General features: G+C 35.8%; 2 protein-coding genes and 1 pseudogene across 3 annotated transcripts; 2 read left to right on the forward strand and 1 right to left on the reverse strand.

Moving 5' to 3' along the window:
• The first annotated feature begins 12,970 nt into the window (after positions 1–12,970).
• On the forward strand, positions 12,971–13,081 carry LOC132634586 (U6 spliceosomal RNA; annotated as a pseudogene).
• Positions 13,082–14,321: 1,240 nt separating this feature from the next.
• Positions 14,322–18,494, forward strand: LOC132634076 (oligopeptide transporter 7-like). Its single transcript, XM_060350386.1, has 6 exons — positions 14,322–14,804; positions 15,542–15,639; positions 16,046–16,615; positions 16,789–17,056; positions 17,147–17,329; positions 17,743–18,494. Exons 1-6 carry the CDS (start codon positions 14,322–14,324, stop codon positions 18,358–18,360), a joined length of 2,220 nt encoding a protein of 739 aa, XP_060206369.1. The 3' UTR covers positions 18,361–18,494.
• Positions 18,495–19,127: 633 nt separating this feature from the next.
• Positions 19,128–25,651, reverse strand: LOC132632125 (U-box domain-containing protein 44-like). 2 transcript variants are annotated; one of them, XM_060347962.1, is made up of 5 exons: positions 25,326–25,651; positions 22,727–24,073; positions 22,205–22,508; positions 21,046–21,533; positions 19,128–20,497 (listed from the first exon to the last, which is right to left on the reverse strand). In XM_060347962.1, exons 2-5 carry the CDS (start codon positions 23,933–23,935, stop codon positions 19,499–19,501), a joined length of 3,000 nt encoding a protein of 999 aa, XP_060203945.1. In that variant the 5' UTR covers positions 23,936–24,073; positions 25,326–25,651; the 3' UTR covers positions 19,128–19,498. The 2 variants fall into 2 exon arrangements, with proteins under 2 accessions (XP_060203945.1, XP_060203946.1); XM_060347963.1 differs by lacking the exon at positions 25,326–25,651 and adding an exon at positions 25,143–25,293.

Below are 25,651 nucleotides of genomic sequence, written 5' to 3' on the forward strand. Positions count from 1 at the left end.
ATAAGTTTATGTTTTATTGCGGCAATTGTTGCATCCATTATCGTGTAGATATTGGGACTGAGAAAACGAAAAATATCCAGAAAGAACTATCCAGATCATCAACAAATTGAAAAATGAAAATGGTATTATCATTAGTAAAAAAAATCTATTGAAAAGGGAAAATGGTGCTCTTGTTTGTGAAAACAGTCTTTAAAAGATGGTTGTAATTGCATCTGCTCTTTTAGTTGTATAATTTTGATGTGATGCAATGGTGGATGGATTGTAATTACAAATGTTTTTTTATGTTTTGGAATGCAATGATATTTTGTACCATAATATTCACGAATTTCAATGGATCAAATATGCCCCTATACTATGCGAAACTGAACAAATATGCCTTTCAATATTTTCCGTTAACTCAAGGGCATATATAGCCAAAAAAAAAAAAACGTTAGGGGCATCTTTGCACCAACCTTTTAACGACGGGCAAATATGTACAATTTCGTATAGTTCAGGGGTATATTTAAGCCTTTGCCGTTAAAAAAATAAAAATACTTCAAACATTTCTTGAAGAATGGGCGCCCTCAATGGCCTGAGCAATTAGTTAAAACCCAAACAAAGAGGGAGGTCAGAATTTCCAATTCGACGATGCAAACAAGTACTCAAGTAGGCAAATATGTTATGTGTGGGATATTGTTCAACAAAAACCATAAATTTACGGCATTTTTCTCCATTATCATCAAGTAAATAGAATCAAAACTTGTAAAGCTCCGGCGATCTTATTTTTCTTTTAAATTTCACTCTAATTTGCAGCAAGGAAAGGAAAAAGCAGAAGAAGAAGAATTTTTTGGTGCTCTATTATGTTGGAAATAAAAGCATATTGATTTAACAACATAATAGTGTAAAAGTGAGCCTTTTTCAGATTCAATCATAGGGCTAAATCAAGAGCCAAAATCTATAAAACTTGGATATTTATTTTTACTTGATTTTTTTAACTTTTAAAATAATTGCTTAAATTGGTGTAGACGCTGCTGTGGATAAATCTTTACCAGAAATAGTAAGTCAATACACCAGCAGATCAGCAAGAATTCAGGGGAAACTTTACACAAATTAAAGGCAGTTTGTCAAAAATGTAAATAAGCGAGTATAGAAAAATAAAAGGACTACATAGAAAAATAGCATACATCCAATTTGAATACTCGTAGGAGAATGGCTAATTAATAATTTAATACCTTGAATAACTAAAGCAACATTTAATCAGGCAACCTAGTAATGCTTTTATTATTTTTCTTTTGGCTTGAAGTATTTCACGTTAATAAATTGTTTATTGTTTGACAGTTGTCTAGAAGATCAATCTCATATCTAATAAGGTAAAATGATTATTCTCTACTTTAAACAACTAAAGTAAATCTTCATGATCTTAAAACATAATATGCTTTTGTAACCTTCATTTACTAAAACAATCTTCATAATCCTAAACATAAAAAATATTTCATTTACCTACCTTTCTAAAACACGTAACTTTCTAAGATCATGATTCATCATTTTTTCTAACTAGTATCCGTACTCGCGCGATGCGCGGCGGGTATCAAATGAAACTAATCATAGAAAATTATTATCTTATTTGTTTGATATAATTAAAAAAATTATTATATAGCATTGACATATTTAAATAAATTTGTGAAATATAGAATTATAATTTTAATTATTTGAACACATTATATTATATTAATTTAACGAAAAATTCAAATCTTGTTATGAATAACCTTGTTCATCATACAATCCTTATTAATTATTGATCTATGACAAATTCCACCCCCACCCACCCCCCACCCCCACCCCCTTCCCTCCTTTTTTTTTTTTTTTTTTTTTTTTTTTGCAATTTTGATAGAGTAATGTGATTTGGAAGCAAAATCACATATTGAATTTGATTGCAAATCCACACAAATATTCATATGTGCTAGATATATTTATATCAAAAACTCCCACATTACATGCAGGTATCAATTGCATTCAATTCGTCTTTGTTTTTTTTTTAAAAATAAAATAAAATTAAATCGTGTCATATTTATCAAAACAAGCATTAATAAAGAAAGTATTTGAAGGCATATGCTCCTTAAGCCTCTGAGAAAAGCTTGATATTGTTAACAGCGATTGCAACTCCTTAAACCTCAAACATATTCTTCTAACACCTTATACATGGTACCATAGCAGTAATCGAATTATATAAAGAGTCCAAGTTACTCTAAATCTAGCTAGGCAAGTAAATTACAGGAATTGTTAATCGAGACAACGTTAACCAAAACAAATATATCAATATTATTAGCGGTGATTCAATGATTTGCAGTTCTTTACTTCACTTTTAGCAATCACTAAGAGCTCCTCTAGTTCATAGTTGGGAAAATACATAAAAAAAAACCCCAACGGATATTCGGATTAATTATGACGCACTCAACCTTTGCGGGCGACCTATTACTCCCCTGACCTTATTTTTTCTGTATTTTTGTACTTTTTTCGGCTGACATGGCACAATCAAAATTTGATGCCCAGTTGCACAGTACACTCTCCGCCACATTGGCGCCACGTCAGTGCCACATCTTCTTCTTCTTCATTTTAAGAAATCAATTAACTCATTTTCCTCCATTAGCACACACATATTCAATTTCATCATCAATCATAAAAAACTTATTTTCAAGAAATCAACCAACCCATATTCTTCCTCCATTAACACACACATTCAACCAATTTTCTTCCTCCATTAACACACACACATTCAACCCATTTTCTTCCTCTATTAACACACACACATTCAACCCATTTTCTTTCTTTTCCAATTCATCAAAATCATTATTTGCAAGATTTAACTCATCCTCTTTCTTTTCCAACTCAACACAACCATTGTGTTGATGGCTAAAGAAACAGTAATAGGGATCCAATTAAACATTTTTATTCCACAAAAATCTTATAAAAGTTTTTTAGCTTTCCCGCCCACTGCATTTTCCACCCAAATCCATTTCCCCCCTTCTCGCTCTCTCTTTCACACACACATACAAATCACAAAACTGAAGCACAATTGATGCAAAGAATTCTTTGTGTCAATCTTTAGGGTTCTTTTGTGGGGTTACCCATCAAGCCAAAAATGCCTGATTTTGCCAATCTTGAAATTTCCAGTGAATCCAATACCCAAATCCAGGCATTAGTTTCTGACCAAAATTCTCATATGGGGTTCCCTATTTTGCAAAAAGAAGATGAGTTAAATCTTGAAAACAATGGTTGTGTTGAGTTGGAAAAAAGAGGATGAGTTAAATCTTGCAAATAATGGTTTTGATGAATTGGAAAAGAAATAAAATGGGTTGAATGTGTGTGTGTTAATGGAAGAAGAAAATGGGTTGAATGTGTGTGTGTGTTAATGGAGGAAGAAAATGGGTTAAATGTGTGTGTTAATGAAGGAAGAAAATAGGTTGAATGTGCGTGTGTGTTAATGGAGGAAGAATATGGGTTGGTTGATTTCTTGAAAATAAGTTTTTTATGATTGATGATGAAATTGAATATGTGTGTGTTAATGGAGGAAAATGAGTTAGTTGATTTCTTGAAATGAAGAAGAAGAAGAAGAAGAAGAAGAAGAAGAAGAAGAAGAAGAAGACGTGGCACTGACGTAGCGCCAATGTGGCGGAGAGTGTGCAACACTCTCCACTATGCAACTGGATATCAAATTTTGATTGTGCCATGTCAGCCGAAAAAAGTACAAAAATACAAAAAAAATAAGATCAGGGGGGTAATAGGTCGCCCGCAAAGGTTGAGTGCGTCATAATTAATCCAAGTATACGTTGGGGGAGGGGGGTTTATGTATTTTCCCGTCAAAGTTCAACTCTCAAAATTTTGAATTTAGTTTTTGGAGTTGATCAGGCCGATAACAACAAAATAATATGGGCTTTAAACCAATGCTTACAACATCAAGAACGATATTGGGTTTGGGTAGTAATTTGAAAAAAGTAAAATTTACTTGACATATCTTACATTATTACCTATTTATGAAACATAACTAAACTTTATAATAATTATATTTAGTAGCTAAAATATAACATATTTACTTCCTATAGCTACCACTTTTTTACCACTCATCTGATAACTTCCCACACCCCTAAATTTAAGCAAAAAAAACGTCCCTCTCTCCTATCCCTCTAAATACACGCCATTATGCCCAATATCCCTTAATTTCCTCCAATGTCAAGTCAGTTTTACAATAGGTCATCTTCCTTATTTATCTCTAATTAACTACTCATTAATTTCACTCATAATTCAAATCTAATTCCCAAAAAAGGTAAGATTCTATACTGATTTTTACGTTTCACCGTGTATTTAATCTATATATATGTTGTATTTTCAGTATATTTTGTTCGTTTGTAATTTTTAGTTCAGTTATTATAGATCTGTGACTTAACTAGATCTATATTTTATGTGCATTTTAAGTATATTTTATGTGCATTTTAAGTATATTTTGTATTATTTATTTTTTCACATGTTTCTTCAGTTAATTCGTGTTTATTGTTCTTCACCATAACTGTAATTTTTTGTAGTATATTTAACCATTTAAATAAAGTCGAAATATACAGCAAATATAACTTAGATATATTCCATAAGTCCACTTTTAATGTACAGTGTGTTACAGAAGTTAAAATTTCATCTAAATACACTCCCAATATATGTAAAATATATATGAAATATAATTAACAATAAACCAGAATAAATAGTATCTAACATATCAGTCAAAATGCAACTAAAATATAGCCAAAATATATACGAAATACAACTATTAAAACATAAATCCAAAACAAAAGGTCAAATCAGTTTATATAGAGTAGACTTTTCAAATCTTATTAAACCACCAATATAACATAACATCTTGTTAGCTGTTTGAATGAGATATGAGATCAGATATGGAATGAGTGGATATTTGCGTGAATCAAGGAACATTAAAAACTGATTTTAATTTAAATTGGAATAGATTTTGTTTCCATAAATATAGCACTTTCAGTTTTCTCAGCGTGTGTATTTTCGTTATATTTATCCTATATTTAAGTCGACGCGTCTACTAGCTAAATATAGGGTCCTCCAGCTACGAATTGTAAATGTAGGACATGTAATTATAGGTTGTTAGAAGGAGCTAAAAGGTAGTTATTTGTGAAAATTTTACTTGAAAAAACGATCTTCTTCTACTCTCAACTTTGCTGTAAGGTTCGTTTTCTATCATTACCTACGTGACAAAATATAATTTATTTGCTTCAAATATAGATATGATGAGTACAAATAAATCTATTACCAACAACAAAAAGAGAAGAATAAAATCTAACATTAACTTACGTGTTATTGAATGGGAAAAGGACATATATGGCCGGTCGGCCATAAATAATCCCATCCTCTAATCCAATTTTTCCTAAATCCAAATTATACTTACTAAATTAATCTCATCCATTTGCCAAAATTTAAATAAGACAATTTTCAAATAAAAACCCAAACACAAAAAATGTTTGAGGCGAATTTATATATAATATGTGTCATTTGTGTATAAAATATGTATCAGTACTTATCTGTAATGTATAGAAACTATATAAAATATGAATCACTAAGGTATGTATCATTTTTGTATATAATATGTATCATTTGTGTATATAATGTGTATCAGCACAGTGCAACTGTCCTGTATAGAATAGAAAATTGTATCATTTTTTGTATAGAAAGTGTATATATAATTCCAGCATGTGTGTATAAACGGTATCAGTCTTGTATAGAAAGTGTACCATACGTATAAAAATGTATAATAGAAACCGTATCATTGTGGTATATAATATGTATCACTATTGTATATGTAAAAAAAAAACCATATCATTATTGCATAATATGTGTATAATAAATGTATAATTAACGTATAATTTATGTAAAATAAATGTATGATTAATTCCAGCATATTTCCGAACATTCAACACCATAAACATCCATATTTTGAATTTGGATAGAGTTTGAAACTATTTTAATCTTGAAAATTAAGTTTTATCTTTTAATTTAAATTCAAATTCAATTTTTTTTAATCTTTCATTCAAATTCATTTTTTTTAATTACAATTGTTATTAACTTTGTCCCAATTCTCATTATCTTTGTCTTAAAATAGCCAAGTGACTTGTTATTAGCTTATCCCTTGGCTTAACCATGTTGCTAGCACCTCACCTATTTTATATATACAAATTTCTATCAAATTAGTCCTCCAAACTTGTAAAATTAGCAGATTTACTTCTGCTAGTACCCCAATTTGCAGGCAAAAGGGAAAGGGAGGGGGAGTAAACGTGATGAATGGTGCAGATATTTTCGAATATTCAACACCATAAACATCCATATTTTGAATTTGGATAGAGTTTGAAACTATTTTAATCTTGAAAATTAAGTTTTATCTTTTAATTCAAATTCAAATTCAATTTTTTTTATCTTTCATTCAAATTCATTTTTTTTAATTACAATTGTTATTAACTTTGTCTTAATTCTCATTATCTTTGTCTTAAAATTGCTAAGTGACTTGTTATTAGCTTGCCACTTGATTTAACCATATTACTAACACCTCACGTCCTCACCTATTTTAGATATACAAATTTCTATCAAATTAGTCCTCCAAAGCTGTAAAATTAGCAGATTTACTTCTGCCAGTACCCCAATTTGCAGGAAATAGGGAAAGGGAGTAAACGTGATGAATGGTGCAGATATTTCCGAACATTCAACACCATAAACATCCATATTTTGAATTTGGATAGAGTTTGAAACTATTTTAATCTTGAAAATTAAGTTTTATCTTTTAATTTAAATTCAAATTCAATTTTTTAATCTTTCATTCAAATTCATTTTTTTAATTACAATTGTTATTAACTTCGTCCCAATTCTCATTATCTTTGTCTTAAAATAGCCAAGTGGCTTGTTATTAGCTTGCCACTTGACTTAACCATGTTGTTAGCACCTCACCTAATTTAGATATACAAATTTCTATCAAATTAGTCCTCCAAAGCTGTAAAATTAGCAGATTTACTTCTGCTAGTACCCCAATTTGCAGGAAAAAGGGAAAGGGAGGGGGTGTAAACGTGATGAGTGGTGCGGATATTTCCGAACATTCAACACCATAAACATCCATATTTTGAATTTGGATAGAGTTTGAAACTATTTTAATCTTGAAAATTAAGTTTTATCTTTTAATTCAAATTTAAATTCAATTTTTTTTTTTATCTTTCATTCAATTTTTTTTTTTAATTACAATTGTTATTAACTTTGTCTTAAAATTGCTAAGTGACTTATTATTAGCCTGCCACTTGGCTTAACCATATTGCTAGCACCTCACCCAGTGGCGGAGCCACATGTAGTTGAGGGGTGTCAACCGACACTCCTTCGTCGGAAAATTACATTGTGTAGCTAGGTAATTTTTTTTATTTTTATCTATATATATTACATATTGACACTTCTTCACTTCTTCGTAAATTTACTTCTTTGTATTTTGACACCCCTTAGTGAAAATTCTGACTCCGCCACTGACCTCACCTATTTTAGATATACAAATTTCTATCAAATTAGTCCTCCAAAGTAGGGCTGTGCATGTTAACGGTTAAACCAATAACCCGAACCGATTATTTGGTTATTGGGTTAATGGTTCGGTTTAATGGATTACCGGTTCGGGTACCGGGTGGTGTTTTTGGGTTATTGGCTTATTGGGTCGGGTCGCGGGTTGACCAATTTTATTAACGGGTTACCCGATAGCCCGATAACAATTTAATTAATTACACTTCTACCCTTTCATATATATTAAGTATCATCCTGTGATACTCGTATTATTATTTCATATGCTGCCTAGAGCAGACTGGCCGGAAAGAAGTATTCAGTTAAATTGTCATTTAAGTATCTTGCTTGATTCAATATTAGGAGATGTATGAGTCTAATATCAATGTTCAAAGGAAGTAGTTTTAAAACAAAAGAAAAATAGAGATCCGTATGATTATTTGATCTAATAGATGAGGTGGAAGAAGTATTCTCTCAGTATATACTCCTCATTTTCTAATTACCTGTGCTAACAAAGTTCCATTCTGTGCTTCATAATATCTGCTGGATCAAATGCTTCTTTGGTTGCCATCCCATAGTTTATTTGGGAGCAATAGAAAGTATAACTGATTGTTGACAGACAAACAGGTTCCACCGGTGGTTAAGCCATTTTTTTGTTGTGTGAAATCTTAACGGTTAAACCGATAACCGAACCGATAACATACAACAACCGATTAACCGATAACCCATTAACCGATATTTTAACGGTTCTTTAACGGTTTAACATGTCTACAAACTGATAACCAATAAGTTAAACCGATAATTTTGAAACCCGAACCGAACCGACCGATATGCAGCCCTACTCCAAAGCTGTAAAATTAGTAGATTTACTTCTGCTGGTACTCCAATTTGCAGGAAAAAGGGAAAGGGAGGGGAGGTAAACGTGATGAATGGTGCAGATATTTCCGAACATTCAACACCATAAACATCCATATTTTGAATTTGGATAGAGTTTGAAACTATTTTAATCTTGAAAATTAAGTTTTATCTTTTAATTCAAATTCAAATTCATTTTTTTTTTAAATTACAGTTGTTATTAACTTTGTCCTAATTTTCATTATATTTGTTTTAAAATTTCCAAGTAGCTTGTTATTAGCTTACCACTTAGCTTAATCATATTTCTAGCACCTCACCTATTTTAGATATACAAATTTCTATCAAATTAGTCCTCCAAAGCTGTAAAATTAGCAGATTTACTTCTGCTAGTACCCCAATTTGCAGGCAAAAGGGAAAGGGAGGGGGAGTAAACGTGATGAATGGTGCAGATATTTTTGAATATTCAACACCATAAACATCCATATTTTGAATTTGGATAGAGTTTGAAACTATTTTAATCTTGAAATTTAAGTTTTATCTTTTAATTCAAATTTAAATTCATTTTTTTAATTACAATTGTTATTAACTTTGTCATAATTCTCATTATCTTTGTTTTAAAATTGCCAAGTGGCTTGTTATTAGCTTGCCACTTGGCTTAACCATATTGCTAGCACCTCACCTATTTTAGATATACAAATTTCTACCAAATTAGTCCTCCAAAGCTGTAAAATTAGTAGATTTACTTCTGCCGGTACCTGAAACAGGGGTGATTTTTTTTCAGCGTCACCACTGCTCGGCAGTCAGCATCACAGCCAACTTCAGCCTTCGCACACACACTCACCTTTGACATTTAGATTTAATTTCGAGTCAAACACAATGAAAGGAACACACAATGTTTACAGGCAATGCCCAACCTTTTTATTATCTCTCAGATATACAAAAGGACTCACGAATTTGGAGGCTTACAAAACTGAATAATGCCTTAGCCAAATTCTGTCTACTTTACAAACCTGTCAGGGCAGTTACAAGGGGAGGGGCATGCATGGCATGTGCCAGCAATTACATTGGGATAATGACATATAGATCCTAAGCCTAACATTTCGCCCATGTGGGCAAAGCCTTCAAAAACTGACCCTAACCGTCGCACGTGCCGCGCACACTGTGTAACCGACGCATGTGCCGCGCGCATGGCCTGTCACGACCCAGCCCCGTGGGCCGCGACTGGTGCCCTACTTGGACACCCAGACAGACAAACATATCAAATCGTAACACACTTATCCAAATCGAATCACAAACAGATAGCATATGCGGCCATAAATACTATATGCCGTCCCAAACTATATCAAACTGTATTAGACACATTTCAGCGCAACCATATACGTATGCATATATCAAAAATCCGGCAAGGCTATCAAATGTATCAAAAGCCGGCAAGGCTATCAAATGGCACAACGGCCCCAAAACATATACAGAATGCACGCCGACAAGGCTGCCATAAACATATACAAAATGCACGCCGACGAGGCTGCCATAACGAATGGGATCATACAAACACATCTGTACAAAGGTAGGCACACACACCCACAAATACGTCTACAAACCTCTAAACAGACAAACCGAATCATATGGCGGGACAGGGCCCCGCCGTGCCCCTGAACAAATACATATATACATAGCGAACGAATATATACCAAAATGTGTGCTCTGAAATGAGAAGAGCACTCCAAACAGCAGAAGAGGGTGTCCTAAATGGGTAGATCACCAAACTGTGCGTCTGTACCTGCGGGCATGAAACGCAGCCCCCCGAAGAAAGGGGGTCGGTACGAAATATGTACTGAGTATGCAAAGCAGAATATACAAAAAGCAAATCTGAGACATAAACGAAATGGAAGTACCAAACATAAGTGCAAATCCAACATATCAAAATTTGCTTACTTTCAAAAATATGTAAGTAATGCATAGGGTACAGAAGAATATGGTCGCCCACCCGTCGATGGCGCCATAACACAGCATAACACCAGAAAGTTTCAAATCTCCGTATCCCCGTCACATATCACATCACAACATAACGCCATACACAGCATAACACCAAATATAGGTGGAACCCGACCCTCTTTTGCGAGTAGCTCGGTGAACCATAAACACAGCATAACTCCGGAGTATATCAAAACGCGCACGATAACAGAACCAGCCCGGGAACCAGCGAAAGATATAACAGAACGCACGAATAGAGTCGTGAGTAGTCATATGCATAAAATCAATATCATAAATTCAAACATAAGCAAAATGATCATATTTGAAAATCGAAATAATAGTCTTAACAAATTCTTTCAAAAGCTCCCGAATTTCATAAAGGGAAGTCGCGGGACCCACGGACAGGAATTTACCCAAGTCGGGCCCGCTTATGGAAAACATACTCATTATACGTAATGCAAACTTTTATAAAAATATTGGAACAATCCGAGCATTCATGTGAAAGGTATGGCATTCAGAAATTTCGAAGTTCTTTAAAGTGAAACCTTTTTGCGCAAAGTTCGGAAAGCGAATATTTCAAATACATAAAGGTTCATATTTCATCAAATCATACATAAGAGTGCCAAGGAACATATACGGATCATAACATGCTCGGATTTCGGATTTAGAATTCCCTTAAGGCTCTAATCTAGCCTATGTAAAACTAAGACATGCCAAAAAGAAAGGAGGTTGCTTTACATACCTCGTACGCACTCCAAGATAGCCAATCTAAAGTAAATCCCAATCTACGCCTCGGGCTCCCCAAGGTCTACAAATATGCCAACGAATATCCAATATTAAACATAGGCACTTAAGCCATTCATTCCAAACTAACATTAAATTCTACAGAAAATTCGGCAGCATTTCCCCTGTAAATAGGCCAACCCGAGAATTTAACTCGCTCAAAATCAACAACAACAACCACAATAACCAACCTAGCAACTCCAATAACCAATCCGAAAGACAATATTACATTAATACTCTCTTTTTCATCATTCGACAACTTTCCAAATATTCAATTCAACGGCTTACCTTCAAGCCAACATCAACGCCTATACATTCAAATACTAACCCAAACCCATACTAACAACATTCAAGAACATTCTAAACAATTCACATAATATTTCCAACGATTCAACAATTTCTCCAAATTGGGCCGAAAACAGCCCAAAAAACTGAGAGCAGCCCCTTTACCACATTCCTCATTTTAAGTCATGATTTGTATCAACAATCCACACTATAACGATATAATTCTCATAAATATAAAGATTGCATTAATTTCACAAAATTCTCCAAATCAGTCCGCAACATTCACCATATCAATTTGGGACATTAAACTCTCATTTCCAAACTTGTTTAACATGACTTAGGGGACTTTGGACAGCTTGCACATCATTCAAATTAGTCCCAAACTCACGGCCAAACAACACATACCACAATACTATTTTCACTTAGCAATTTTCCAGTTTTAACTTACAACGACAACAACACGTTTAATAACATTACTTTCACGATTCTTGGAACTGTTTTAACATCATTTTTATTCTTACAACAACCCCCAAATCATTTAAATTTCAACTTGAATCATTGCACTTCACTTTCACTATATGTTCATAACAACATTCAACATACACTAATTCACTTCTAACCTTAAAACAGTCCACGGTTTTGGACTGCTTATATACTTCAACATGATTCGTTTATTTAACACCTCAATTCACATATTCAACATGCATACAATACACCACAATGTACATAACAACAACAATCAAAACTTGGCACAAAACAGTCCCCTTACACGGCTTCAACATCATTCCAACAACTTCATGATTTTCATCCATTTATCCATACTACAACACATTCAATCCACTTCCAATACATGTAGAAAAGAATTAAATCTTACCTTAGAGACAAGCTCTAATTTTTCACCATGAAATGTCTTCAAGAAAGCCATGGCCGTGAGTTGCCATGGCTACCATAATCTCCATCTTTTTCCTCCTCTTGATCTTCAAATCTCTCCAATTAATTGTGTAGAAGGGGGCAAAAATGGGCTGGCCGTGAACAGTGGCGCCGTGAACAGTGCCCGTGAACAGTGGCGCCGCCCGTGAACAGTAGCCGCCGTGAACAGTGCGGCCGTGACCTTCTCTCTCTTTAGGTTTGAGAGCTCCTCTCTCTATCTCTAAGTTTCTCAAGTTTGAAAGATGATAAATGAGTTCCTTAGTCATCAATTTGACTTAAATATCATGCCTACTAGTTGGACACATGTCCCACTCATGGCTTGAGCCAATCAAATTTGGCCACATGTCTTGGTGGGGCCCACACGACCACTAGTGCCTAATTAGTGAATAATTAATTTTTAATCCCACTTAATAATCTAATCATGGTTAATTAATCCCTAATCTCCATTAATATTTATACACTAAGTAAAATTTATAAGCAATTCATGTTCTAATAGAAACCGGAAATTAAAGATTTCTACTTCGTGCCCGAAAATGATCCCGTCTTTAACTTGAGTCGATTCTTTTGCGAATAACTCGACGTATAAAATTACGGGATATAACATCCGATAAAATTGGAACGATACAGAGAAGATTAGCATGGCCCCTGCGCAAGGATGACACGCACAAATCGAGAAATTGTCCAAATTTTTAGTGTAAGGCTTGCCTTAGGCAAATCCCACATCGGTTTAGGCGAATCCCACATCGGTTGGGGAGGAGAACGAAGAGTGCTTTATAAGTGCTTGGATACCTCTCCCTTGTAGACGCGTTTTAAAACCGTGAGGGGCGAAGGCTCCAAAGCGGACAATTTCTACAAGCGGTGGCCTGGGCTGTTACAGTTGGTATCAGAGCCGGTGCCGGGCCGGTGGTGGGGCAAACTCGGTGGTGGGGCAAACCTCAGCGAGGACGCTGAGTCCCAAGGGGGGGGGGGTGAGTGTAAGGCTTGCCTTAGGCAAATCCCACATCGGTTTAGGCGAATCCCACATCGGTTGGGGAGGAGAACGAAGAGTGCTTTATAAGTGCTTGGATACCTCTCCCTTGTAGACGCGTTTTAAAACCGTGAGGGGCGAAGGCTCCAAAGCGGACAATTTCTACAAGCGGTGGCCTGGGCTGTTACATGGCCCTTCTGCATGTGCCGCGCGCATGCCTCGCTCATGTGCCTCGCGCGTGCCTTAGCCTGATTTTCGCCTCATAGATTCGCCCAACACTTAGAATATTTTTCGCCCATCTTCATGCCAATGCCATGCCAACACCATGCCAACCCTTTACCTTTCCCATCTGCCTTGGCCCCAGCCAGCCCATGTCAATGCCCATGTCTGCCTGTGCCAACCTACTGCCTGCACGCATGCCCGTCTGGTGCCATGCGTCTGTCCGTGCCACTGACATTCGTCAAGCTGCTTTGCCAACACCCAAAAACCTTGGCTTAGCTGCACACCATGCCATAGGCATGCAACCCTGCACATTGCTTCCAACAACCACATAGGCCCATGTCAAGGGGCAATGTACAAGCCCTTGACACTGCCCTCGTCCGCATGCGTCTAAGTCCGAACTTGGGGGTCTAAATGCGTGCAAATATATCGGACCATTCAACCCCATAAACATCCATATTTTGAATTTGGATACAGAAGATCCCTCAGTATCTCCAAAGTCCTATATATATCCAATTTCTAGTTTTTTCTATATCAGTTAAGATTCTGTACCAAGCCGTACTTGTAACCAAGTACGTATTATATTAGGAACAAACCTTTTACCTTATTTGTTTGACTAATATACGACTTATCCATCAAATGATAAATACCAACTCTTTCTTCACAAATCCTTCAATATAAATACTTTTTTCTTTCCTGTTTAGGGGTTTTAGAATAAGGGTCTTCAGAGAACCCATAATATTCAATGGCAGAAATACAAGTGAACAAAATGAATTTTCCTAAAGAGGTTGATGATGATGATGAGTGTCCTATTAAGGAAGTTGAAATGACAGTGCCAAAAACTGATGACCCTACAATACCCGTCCTAACATTTAGAATGTTGTTCCTTGGAATCACTTCTTGTGTTATGTTATCTTTTGTGAACCAATTTTTTTGGTACCGTACTGAACCGCTGTCGATTTCATCAACAGCGGTTCAGATTGCCGTGGTGCCCATTGGACACCTCATGGCGAAAATCATAACAAAAAGGGTATTTTTTGAGGGCACGGGTTGGTCATTTACGCTCAATCCGGGCCCATTTAACGTTAAAGAGCACGTGTTGATTACCATATTTGCTAATGCGGGCGCTGGAAGTGTTTATGCTACTCATATATTGAGTGCTGTTAAGCTTTACTATAAGAGGCCACTTAGTTTTTTTCCTGCATTGCTTATCATGGCCACAACTCAGGTAACTCTTTTTACTCTCTGCACCAATTTATGTGGCACAGCTGCGTTTCGAGACTCAAAGTTTTTAATTTTAGTTGTTGCGTGTTCCAATTTATGTTATGAATTCAGATATGGAATTTTAATTTTTGTTGAAATAAAAGTTACGGATTTGAAAATTACGTAAAAAGTACAATAAGTCACAATAATTAACAATTTAAAAATATTTATAAGGCATATGAAAAAATTATGGTCAAAGAAAGACTTGTTTGACCCTTGATTAAGACGGACGGAGTACTAAATAACCTCTTTTTAGATACTATATGTACATGCTTCTGATAGTCCTCTGGAAAAAAAAGTCAAAGTAGAGTCAATTTCAATCTAATATTTAATGGGTTCTACTGAACCGTTATTTTCAACACGAATATATTGAATAATGAACTCATAATTCAATAATACAATGTCTTCGGCCTTCAAAAAAACTTTTAAGGTTGAACCCACATGTTTAAATTGGTTGACTTTGTTTTTAAATTGGTTGACTTTGTTTTATGAATTTGTAGTTTAACCTTGTCTGAAATATGCCAAGACCCCACTTTGTGGAATTTTACAGGATATGTTGTTGTTAACCAGTCTGAAATTTTTATGAGTTAATAATGATAATTTACTAGCTGATTGATATAAGTCGACTAAAGCTACATTCTTCCATTATTTTCCCCTTAAAATAGTACTAGTTATTTATATATTTTAATCTACAAATGGCAGATGTTAGGTTTTGGTTGGGCTGGTATTTTCCGGCGTCAACTTGTTGAGCCAGCAGAGATGTGGTGGCCAGGCTGTTTGGTTCAGGTCTCCTTATTCAGGTATTTATGTATTAATTTATTTTGCACCATCACTATAGTTTAGCCTTTAATAGTAGATTAGTTACTCGTTTTACCAGGTTATACATAAATTTGAGTTTAAATTTGATACGTACTATTCTCAGATGGCCTAAAGATAATTACAAGTAACCATCACTAAAAGTGGTACTAGCAACCTTGAAAATAAGATAGATTACATGTTACGACATGTTAAAACACACATATAAGTAAATGTTACCTTTTCAAAAAAAAAAAAAAAACACACACACACATATAAGTATAAAATTTTTGTTACAATGTTAGTGTGTACTTGTATGTAATAATTTATAGCAAGTAATCTTATTGTGTAAATATTTTATACACGCGTACGCGTACGACTTATTATTTACACCATTTTATGATTGTGCAGGGCTCTGCATGAAAAGGAGACTAGATCAAAGGGTGGTACAACACGGATACAATTCTTCCTCATAGCCTTAGTTTTTAGCTTTGCATACTACATTTTCCCTGGTTATCTTTTCCAGATATTGTCCTCATTTTCTTGGCTCTGTTGGCTGGCCCCCAAATCTATCTCTGTTCAACAATTGGGCTCTGGCATGCGCGGCCTTGGCATTGGTGCCTTAGGATTCGATTGGACAACGATTTCATCGTACCTCGGAAGTCCTCTGGCTAGTCCATGGTTTGCTAGCGCCAATGTTGCAGTTGGTTTTGTACTTGTAATGTACTTGATGACTCCCTTAACTTATTGGTACAACGTTTACAACGCCAAGACTTTCCCAATTTTCTCATCCAGTCTCTTCACTCAAAATGGGACGAAATATAACACTGAGGGAGTCATTGATTCGCACTTTCAGCTTGATAAAGCTGCCTATAATCAATATGGAAAATTGCATTTGAGCACATTTTTTGCCATGACATATGGTCTTGGATTTGCTGGTCTTAGTGCTACTCTTGTCCACGTTACTCTTTTCCATGGAAGGTATGCATTACCTGATTAAATATAATCTCTGTATAGCTATTACATCGTTTGATTGTTATAGTTATAATACTTTCAATTGAATGTCATTCAATTTTGGCTTCTATGTAAGTTGTCTTGATTGAAAGTATCCTCTAAGGCATCAAGAAGGGTATCTAAACTTTGACATTTTACAGGGAAGTGTGGAGTCGATTAAGAGAATCACTTGGATGCTTGGGACAGGAAAAGAAACCAGATGTGCACACAAGGCTAATGAAAAATTACAAGCAGGTCCCTAAGTGGTGGTTCTATATTATTCTTGTGGTGAACATGGGACTAATCCTCTTTACTTGTCAGTATTATCTTGAAACATTTCAATTGCCTTGGTGGTATGTCTTGCTAGCTTTTGCTATAGCTTTTTTTTTCACTCTGCCCATTGGAATAATTACTGCCACTACAAACCAGGTAACTCAATCACCGGAAAACTTAATCTCTTTTATGTGCAAATTAATATGCCGTGTTCGTGTCGTTTTGACTTTATTTCCTTTGAATCAGCAACCAGGTCTTAATATCATCACAGAGTATGTTCTCGGATTGATATACCCTGGCTACCCTGTGGCTAACATGCTGTTCAAGGTGTATGGGTACATTAGCATGTCCCAAGCTCTTAGTTTTGTCTATGATTTCAAGCTTGGCCACTACATGAAAATTCCTCCAAGGGCAATGTTTATGGCTCAGGTAATTAGGTCCTCTTATACTAATTGCCTATTTGGCCTAAGCTTCCAAAATTTGCTTCTGAGAACTGTTTTTTGTTGTTTTTGAAAAAATACTTTTGGATAGTAGCAGTTTGTATTTGGCTAATCAATTGAAAAAACACTTTTTCCAATATTAGAGCAGTACTTTGTGCTTGACCAATGTCCCAAAAGTACTTATAGGGAAAAACTATTTTTTTAGCATCTGAAAAACTGCTTATGCTCTTCTCAAATGAACTTATTCTTTCCCTAGAAGCTAGGCCCAACACCCTAACTTTCTAAAATAAGCACTTTTAGCTTCGCACAAGCTTGGCCAAACAGGTTATAATTCTTGATGCAGACGAGGAGAATTATTTCCCTTGGATTGTTTTTTTGAATGTTTGACTATTTGCTTTTCAGATACTGGGCACATTCATAGCAATAATCGTATACACAATTACTGCTTGGTGGCTCATGGATACAGTGCCAAATCTCTGTGACATCTCTGTTCTACCAGACAACAGCCCGTGGCAATGTCCACAGGACCGCGTTTTCTACGACGCCTCTGTTATCTGGGGGCTCATTGGGCCAAAGAGAATATTTGGACCACGTGGTGTTTACGTCAATATCAATTGGTTCTTTCTGGGAGGAGCCATTGCCCCCATACTAGTTTGGTTTGCACACAAGATTTTCCCTAAGCAGAAATGGATTCGCCTCATACACATGCCCGTACTATTAGGCGCAACAGCCATGATGCCTCCAGCAAGCTCGGTGAACTACACGAGTTGGCTGATTTTGGCTTTCCTCTCTGGCTATGTTGTTTACAGACGGTGGCCTCACTTGTGGCAACGCTACAACTATGTTTTATCCGGTGGCCTGGATGCTGGAACTGCATTCATCGCGGTCTTGTTGTTCATTGCCTTACAATCGAAAGATATCAGTGTTGACTGGTGGGGAAATAATGTAGATGGATGTCCATTGGCTGCTTGTCCCACGGCTAAAGGGGTTATTGCTAAAGGATGTCCAGCCACATTATAATTTTTTTTGCAGTATTTCATGAAGTCATTAATTTCTATACTAGTTCATGAACTCATCAGTCTTTTCAACATCTTGTACAGTCTTCCGTGAACTTGCACTTGTTAATTTAGGAGTTCATTAAGATTCCAAATATTTCTAGGCTATACTACAGTAGTAGCATTTTTCATACATGACTTTCTTTTGTTCTGTCTGCTGATTCTTCTCTGGAGTCTTGTCATCATAAACCTGTGGCCTTTTAATTTGAGGAGTCAATGTCCTATGACCATTTAACGTTGTGGGATTTCACTGGGTTGTTGTTGTTGTTGTAATGTCCTATGACCATTTACCACTTGAATAGAAGAAAAAAGGTCCGTACAAAGACTCTATCGATCTCATGTGAAAAGGGTTATATAACCCGAAGGACATTTTTAATAGGTCAATAAATGATTATCCTAGTTGAAGGATGAAAGCATCCTTTACACAATAGTTTAAGGAGATCAAGTAAAATATACTCGATATAAAAAGTACCAATAAATGGATCTAATCTTTAATTATCTCCTTGTTTCTATAACTCAAATGGTGATCTGTTTAAATTTATTATAGTTTTTAAACGTGAGTAACTAGAATAGCCATAGATGAGGAAGGGAAAAAGTAAGTCGTTGTCCATTTTCCCCCGAATAAAGAACAAGAAAAACCTAATTAGATTTGACAGAAAAGCTAAGGTATCAAGTCATAACATGAGAACTACCAAATCATACTCATTTTTGGAAAGATAATAAATTGGTGCATTGGAACAGAAAATGGCAACTACTCATTGATCTTCATATTTTCTAGTACACCATGAGTCCACACAGGCCTAGAAACAACAATAAACATTACATACAAGACTAGCATTCATATCGAACAGATTCCTTTCCAAAATATATGAGTATTCAACAGCTCAAGTAAATGCCTAAAAAGGGCAGCCCGGTGCACTAAGCTCCCGCTATGTGCGGGGTTCGGGGAAGGGCCGGACCACAAGGGTCTATTGTACGCAGTCTTACCTTGCATTTCTGCAAGAGGCTGTTTCCACGGCTCGAACCCGTGACCTCCTGGTCACATGACAGCAACTTTACCAGTTACGCCAAGGCTCCCCTTCATGCTCAAGTAAATGCCTCCATTAGAAAAATGAAGACTGTTCAGGAAGCACATTCAAGTGAGCTAGAACTTTAGCAGCTAAAGATTTCATGTCACTTCTTCCTTTTTGAGTGATTTCCACAAGTGGCATCTGGGCTGACGTCCCATATTTTTGCTTCAATTCTATCAATCGAAATATCCTCTCCAAGGCCTTGAGAGCTTTTTCTTGCAATATGATGGAGGATGAGCTCAACAATTTTATGATTGGAGCGATGACATTAGCTTCTGCAAGTACCTTAGAACCATTCTGCAGCTGTTCACCTTCAATTATTGTCAAGATTGCATCTAAAGAAGCTTCAGAAGCTGCAGGATCTGGCTCGTCTAGCACTTCCGCGAGGGGTCTGAGAGCATTAGCCTCTAAAAGGCAGAATGAGGATTCCACACTACAAAATCCTAGGTGCACTGGACAGCCCCGTGTCGGTGAGGCAATACAACAGCTTAACATCCAATTTTTCCTGGCTGGCTGCTTGCTCAGCTTAATTGAACTTTCTGAAAACTGCTTTAAAGAAGTAGCCACACTTTTTTTGGTTAAAGAACTGCCTGATGCTAGTAGGGATACTAGAAGAGGAATAATACCAGCTTCAGCAACTTGTTTTTGTATTTCTGGATTTGTTGGAACAGTAAAACGGCAGAGAGCTCCAGCAGCATTCTCTACAACTTCATTTCTTAGTGAAGCGTGGTCATTTCTACCATGCAAACAGTCTAGGATGACATCAAGCGCCCCAGCATCAAGAAGGTGCTGGGACATTGAACAATCGTTAGGAAGATAGGAGATTATTCCCAATGCAGCAGCAGTCTCTTCTTCGTTATCTGAAGTTCTGATGATCCTTACCAAGTTCCCAATGCAGATATTATTTACATGCTCTAACAGAATATCATCACTACCATCTTTTGCCAATAAATAGAAGAGTTTCACCGCATCAGCCCGTACCTTACGGTCATCAAGTTCACATAGGTAGACTAGTACCTTAATTGCAGAAATCTGACAATGAAACAATTATTGAAATGACAGTTGAAGTCAGAAGTCAAATTGTGTTTATCTATATGAACATCAAGATCTGACCATAGTGTGAAATCTAGTTAATTGATTGTAAAGGAAGAAGCACTTGTTCAAGGACTGCCAATCACTAACTTGTGGCTGAGGAGATGTAAAGGAGAGCAATTGAGAAATCATTTCAGGAACTTAATATAAAAAGGAGATCTTCTACCTACTAGCAAGTCGGTCAAAATCTTAGAGAAACTAAAGCATCAGAGCCAAAATGCTACCAACAGCTTGATAATGTTTCAGATTTTGGTAGTCCCTTAATTCAAAACCTCCTTCCCTTATAAATAACACAAAACTTCTATGCCTCTTTCCTAATGAGGACCATCAGTTTACAGTTTGAGTAAGGTAGATATCTTTAGAGGGAATTGTATTCTCCTAGAAATTTATATCTTGGGGGATGGACTAGCTATAATAAGTGTGACAATATATTCAATTCTGTTAGCTTGTGCAAAAATATAAAAGATAATTTATCAGAATTTATGCACCTGTCTCAGTTTAGTCCGGATCTCAGAACCAGCAGGAGATTGGCACATTGCTTGAAAGATACGAAGAATGCTTTGTTGCACATTAGAGCCCGTCAACGATACAAGAGAAAAGAGTTTAAAGATATCGTCATGAGACTCCAAAAATGAAACCTGCTCATCTTTTGATCCTTTGGAATTTTTTGACATAACAAGTTGCATAATTGTTGCTGCAACATTTTCCCGTATTTCTGTTGACAAGGTGTGAGAAAAAAGTAGTTCAAATAGCAGGTCACTGACACCTTCCTTAATCATCAGCTGACCATTTTGTGGGACAGTTGAAAGGCTTTGAAGTGCTTTGACAGCTATGCTTTTCATCTCTGTATTGCTATGACAGAGAAGTTCAAGAAGTGGCTTCAGTGCCCCTTTTTCTATGATGCACAGCTTAATCTGGTCGCTCAGCTGGATGTCCGACAAGGTTTTAGCCATGATCATACGCTTACTTTCAGTTCCTGCACCAATGAGATAGACCTTTAAAATTGTGTTTACAGCTTCTGGAAGTAGTTCCGTATTCTAACAACCATGATCATAATGATGAAATTTACGTTTTCAAATTCACCAACCATATCATCTATCATCACTATATTTGTTGTCCTGACATCAGGATTTCATTCTTCAATTATATGTCATTCCAACCCACATAACTTATTGGTTCATACCCTTTTTAGATGCTTTAACTTAGTGCCAACATTCTTGTATTAGTTCTTTATGTTGGCCTAATTTTCAAAATAGATAAGTTTTCTCATCCAGTCAAACTGAAACGGTTAGTTACCGTGTGATTGCCATGAATTGCAGACATCCCAAGGTCTCCAAGACTGTTCAGGAATGCTTAAACCATGTCTATAACATATTTTATTCTTTATAAGTGAATTGGTAGCTAAAATAGCACATAAATGCTCAAATAATGTTCAGGGCTTGCTGGCTTGATTTAAAGTGGATCAAAGGTAACAGTAGATATATCATCTATCATGACCAATGTTCTCCAGTTGCCACACACAAGTTATGCAAGAAAACATCCAAAAGCACAAAAAAGAATGATCATAGCCTAAATTATGCAGTAACCCTTGGTCTAAAAATATCCTTCTTTACAACTGTAAAATTTGATAGGTTGTTAAGCAAATACCTGAACATAGATGTTGTAATAAGGGTGCACAATAATTTAATCTTGCCATCTCAATAACATTCTGATCAAGGAACGAAAGATTCTCCAAGATCTCACTTGCATACTTGGCAGCTATAGAGTCCTCAACATTCATGAAAGTAACAAGTAGAAGGATGCAACCCTGGACACTGCCAATCAAGTTCTGAACTATACTACTTGTAGATAGCTCCAAAAGCAGTTGCAAAGCCAATATGCTTTCTTCAGGTTTGCGTGCAAGGGATCGCACCACCAACCCAATAGCATTATCTACTGTACCTATTCTTTCCTGCCAGGACAACAAGATAAATTAGATTTAAATCGTTTGGCATAAACCCAAAAGTTTTCCTATTATTAAAGTCAAACATTTAATAGAACACGTATCCATTTGATAACATTACTACAGATAGCTGGACCAGTTGTGTGTTCACTGCTACTGATGTATATGCATTATTGACTGGAGCAGAAATTGGAACAGAGAATTGTTAAATGTATACTAAACAATACCTTGCCTTCTTCACTATCCTTTGCGAGAGCATAAAGTATCATTAAAGCATACTTTCGTATCTCAGTATTATTTGCACATAGAAGATCTATAGTAACTGGAACGTAATTTTCCATCACTATCCATTCTCTCTGCAACTCACTCCTTACACAAAACTCCAGCAACTTCTGTAAAGATTGAAGCACTTCCTCTTCATTGTCTGTCTGAATTTTCAGTTTTAGGGAAGCGATGGTGATCATGATGTTTCTGTTTTTCCATTCTTCAATTGACTGACGCAGTGTTTTATTGGACCGAAGATCTGACTTCTTCAAGTGATTTTTGGTCAAAGGACACAGCTTATTTCCACCTGCTAACCACTTCTCGATCGCTGTCCTTTCAAATATCTGCCCAGAAGAAGTCTCCACAGGATCTTCCATGACATCGCCAGTAATTGGGCAGTAAAATGACTGCAAAGGTTCTAATGGTTGCCTGCCCAAAGAGTTTCTTTTAGTCAAATAATTCGTTTGTTTTTCTTCTGCAGTTGTAAGCAAGTCAGCCTTGCCAAGCAATAAAATGATCTCTTCCATCCGTAATGTCTCCGTTAGGTTCTTCCCTTGTTCACTACTTGCAATTTCTGTCTTGAATTTTTCAAATTCTTTTTTCAGTTGTGATTGCTCATTTTCTATTCCGACAGCTCTTGCAATACAAATGAGCAAATCATTTGCATAGGATCTATCAATATTCCTCTCTTGTATCCCTAATTCAATTTTCTCTGAAACTTCTTCCTCCTCAATAGAGACTTCATACTCAGTATCCAGCATGTTCTTGCATAGATATTTAAGCTGGTCAGTGACTTCGGGTAAAACATTCAGAGGTTCCGAAGTTATCAGCAACAAAGTCCGACTAATGTCCCGTGTACTACTCTCAAAGTGCTTCACTATTCTCTGACAATTTAATAAGAGATAGATTTTGTTCCTATTTCTGCAGTCCAAAGCTAATTGCTTAATCACTTCTATCTCCAACTTGAGATCCTCAAAAACAGGACTTAAGTTATTGATTTTACTAGTTTCAGACTTAGATAACTCTTTTAGGACCAGAGCAATCTTCTCCAAGAAATTTGAAAATTTATTGAAGTTCTCCTTCTGCACAACAACATAATTCGCAGCCTCTATTGTTTCAAATATAAGTCGAGTCATCTCAGTGACAACTTCAGTGGATGGATCCTCTGGCATGATATCACAATTAGGAAGGCAAAAGCAAAGCCAAATCGCTTAATCCTCCTTTATGCTAGCTCATTAGATAGCCAAACTTTAGCCCTTCCCGATAACATGTAAAGACTGGATCTCTGTGTTAAATTCCGACAGTAATACCTGCATCAATTTCCATCTTCACAACATCAATGCAAAATTTTCAAGAGTGTCTCATACAGTTGTATTTCGGTACTCAAATTTTGATTTTAAATTCAGGTAAAGATAATGTAAACATTTTACTACTTATCAGTTTAATGTCAAAAATATCTTGTATGAACAAAGAAAGTGTCTCGGTTAATGTCTCTGACTTATAAGAAACTAGTTACTGAAAACACAAATATACAAACACCAGATGCGACAACCTATCTCCCTCAACCTTCCTAAAATCTCTTAACCACCCTACTAAATATAATCAGAATTTCTTTAGTAGGTTAGATTATTTGATCTTCTTGATCAATGCTCAATTATCTGATTCTCTTTTTGCAAATTTATTCAGTTTTTGGTCTTTATTTTATCCTCAATGTATATATGTAGAAATCAATGCAGCCACTATCAATTCGTAGACGCAAATCAAATTTTAAATAAAGAGACATTATAAGTCTCCTAGTCATGTTAGTATTTACCTCTATGTTTTAGCATGATTTTGGTATAAGGAGTCTTTATTTTCCTTTACAATTTTTTTTTTAAAAACAACCTAGCAAAACACCTAAAATTTAGTGTCATGATGCATACATAAAGAAGATGAGAGCTAATAACAAAGAAACAAAATGCAGAATTCCTGGAATCACTCTGTGATCATTAACTGATGCAATAACCTTTTCTATCATGCAAAAACCTGGTTTTCAAGATAATTAAAAGGAGAAAGACTGGACAACCCCTTAAACTTGTCAGTAAATTTCATTTGAACATTCAAAATATGATATGGTCCAATTGAGCACCTGAAGATATAAAAGTGTTCCTACCAGACACTTCCGACTCAAATTTTGGAAAAACTTTTGGGCGTGTGCTCAAGCACCTATAACGTAAATAAGTTAAAAAAAACTTAGTTAATAGGAATACTTTATTATGTGTTCAAGTGCTCAATCGGAACAGGCCACAGTTCAAGTGTCTAAATGAAATTTACTGTCAAGTTTAGGGCACGTCCACATATTCTGCCAAATAATTAAAAAGGGAAGGAAAACGAACGTACGTCTAATATAGCTGGTAAATAAAGTTAATTACACAGAACTCTAAGTACTATGTCGCTCCACTAGAGTACAAATCTATGAGACAATTATCGAATACATAATGGGGAACCCAAATACCCAATGAATATATTATGATCAGTGCATAAAAGGGACGAAATGTATAGTCACTAACAATAGTAACGTACCTCTAAAAGGGGTAAGGAAGAGTCTATTTATGTGTAGTTGATGCTCGAAGGAAGAAATTTCTCAGTTGTTTTGCTGAATTTTGGTTCTTCAAAAAAGTGATTCTGATATTCCCGGACGTGTGCAAGATGTGAATTAGTATTAACAAGAGGCATTTTCTCTAATTTGGTAATATTAATTTGTCAGTATGCAAAGCCAAGTAAACGTCAATGGGAGAAAAAACACGGCAATGAACAATGAATAGAAAGTTCAAATTTAATGTAATATATGGCCCCTACAACGGGGCCGGCCTGCGCCAATTTGGCGGTAGTTAGGCCATCTCCGACCT

Source organism: Lycium barbarum, chromosome 3 (assembly GCF_019175385.1).
Source record: "Lycium barbarum isolate Lr01 chromosome 3, ASM1917538v2, whole genome shotgun sequence".
NCBI classification, from domain to species: Eukaryota; Viridiplantae; Streptophyta; class Magnoliopsida; order Solanales; family Solanaceae; genus Lycium; species Lycium barbarum.

Coding starts and splice junctions, on each gene's coding strand:
- LOC132632125 (XM_060347962.1), bottom strand. CDS start 23,935: ATGCCAGAGGATCCATCCACTGAAGTTGTCACTGAGATGACTCGACTT. Junction 22,509..22,726: donor AGGATAGTGAAGAAGGCAAG/GTATTGTTTAGT, acceptor TTGTCCTGGCAG/GAAAGAATAGGTACAGTAGA. Junction 21,534..22,204: donor ATTACAACATCTATGTTCAG/GTATTTGCTTAA, acceptor TCATTGGTGCAG/GAACTGAAAGTAAGCGTATG.
- LOC132634076 (XM_060350386.1), top strand. CDS start 14,322: ATGGCAGAAATACAAGTGAACAAAATGAATTTTCCTAAAGAGGTTGAT. Junction 14,805..15,541: donor TTATCATGGCCACAACTCAG/GTAACTCTTTTT, acceptor TACAAATGGCAG/ATGTTAGGTTTTGGTTGGGC. Junction 17,330..17,742: donor GGGCAATGTTTATGGCTCAG/GTAATTAGGTCC, acceptor TTTGCTTTTCAG/ATACTGGGCACATTCATAGC.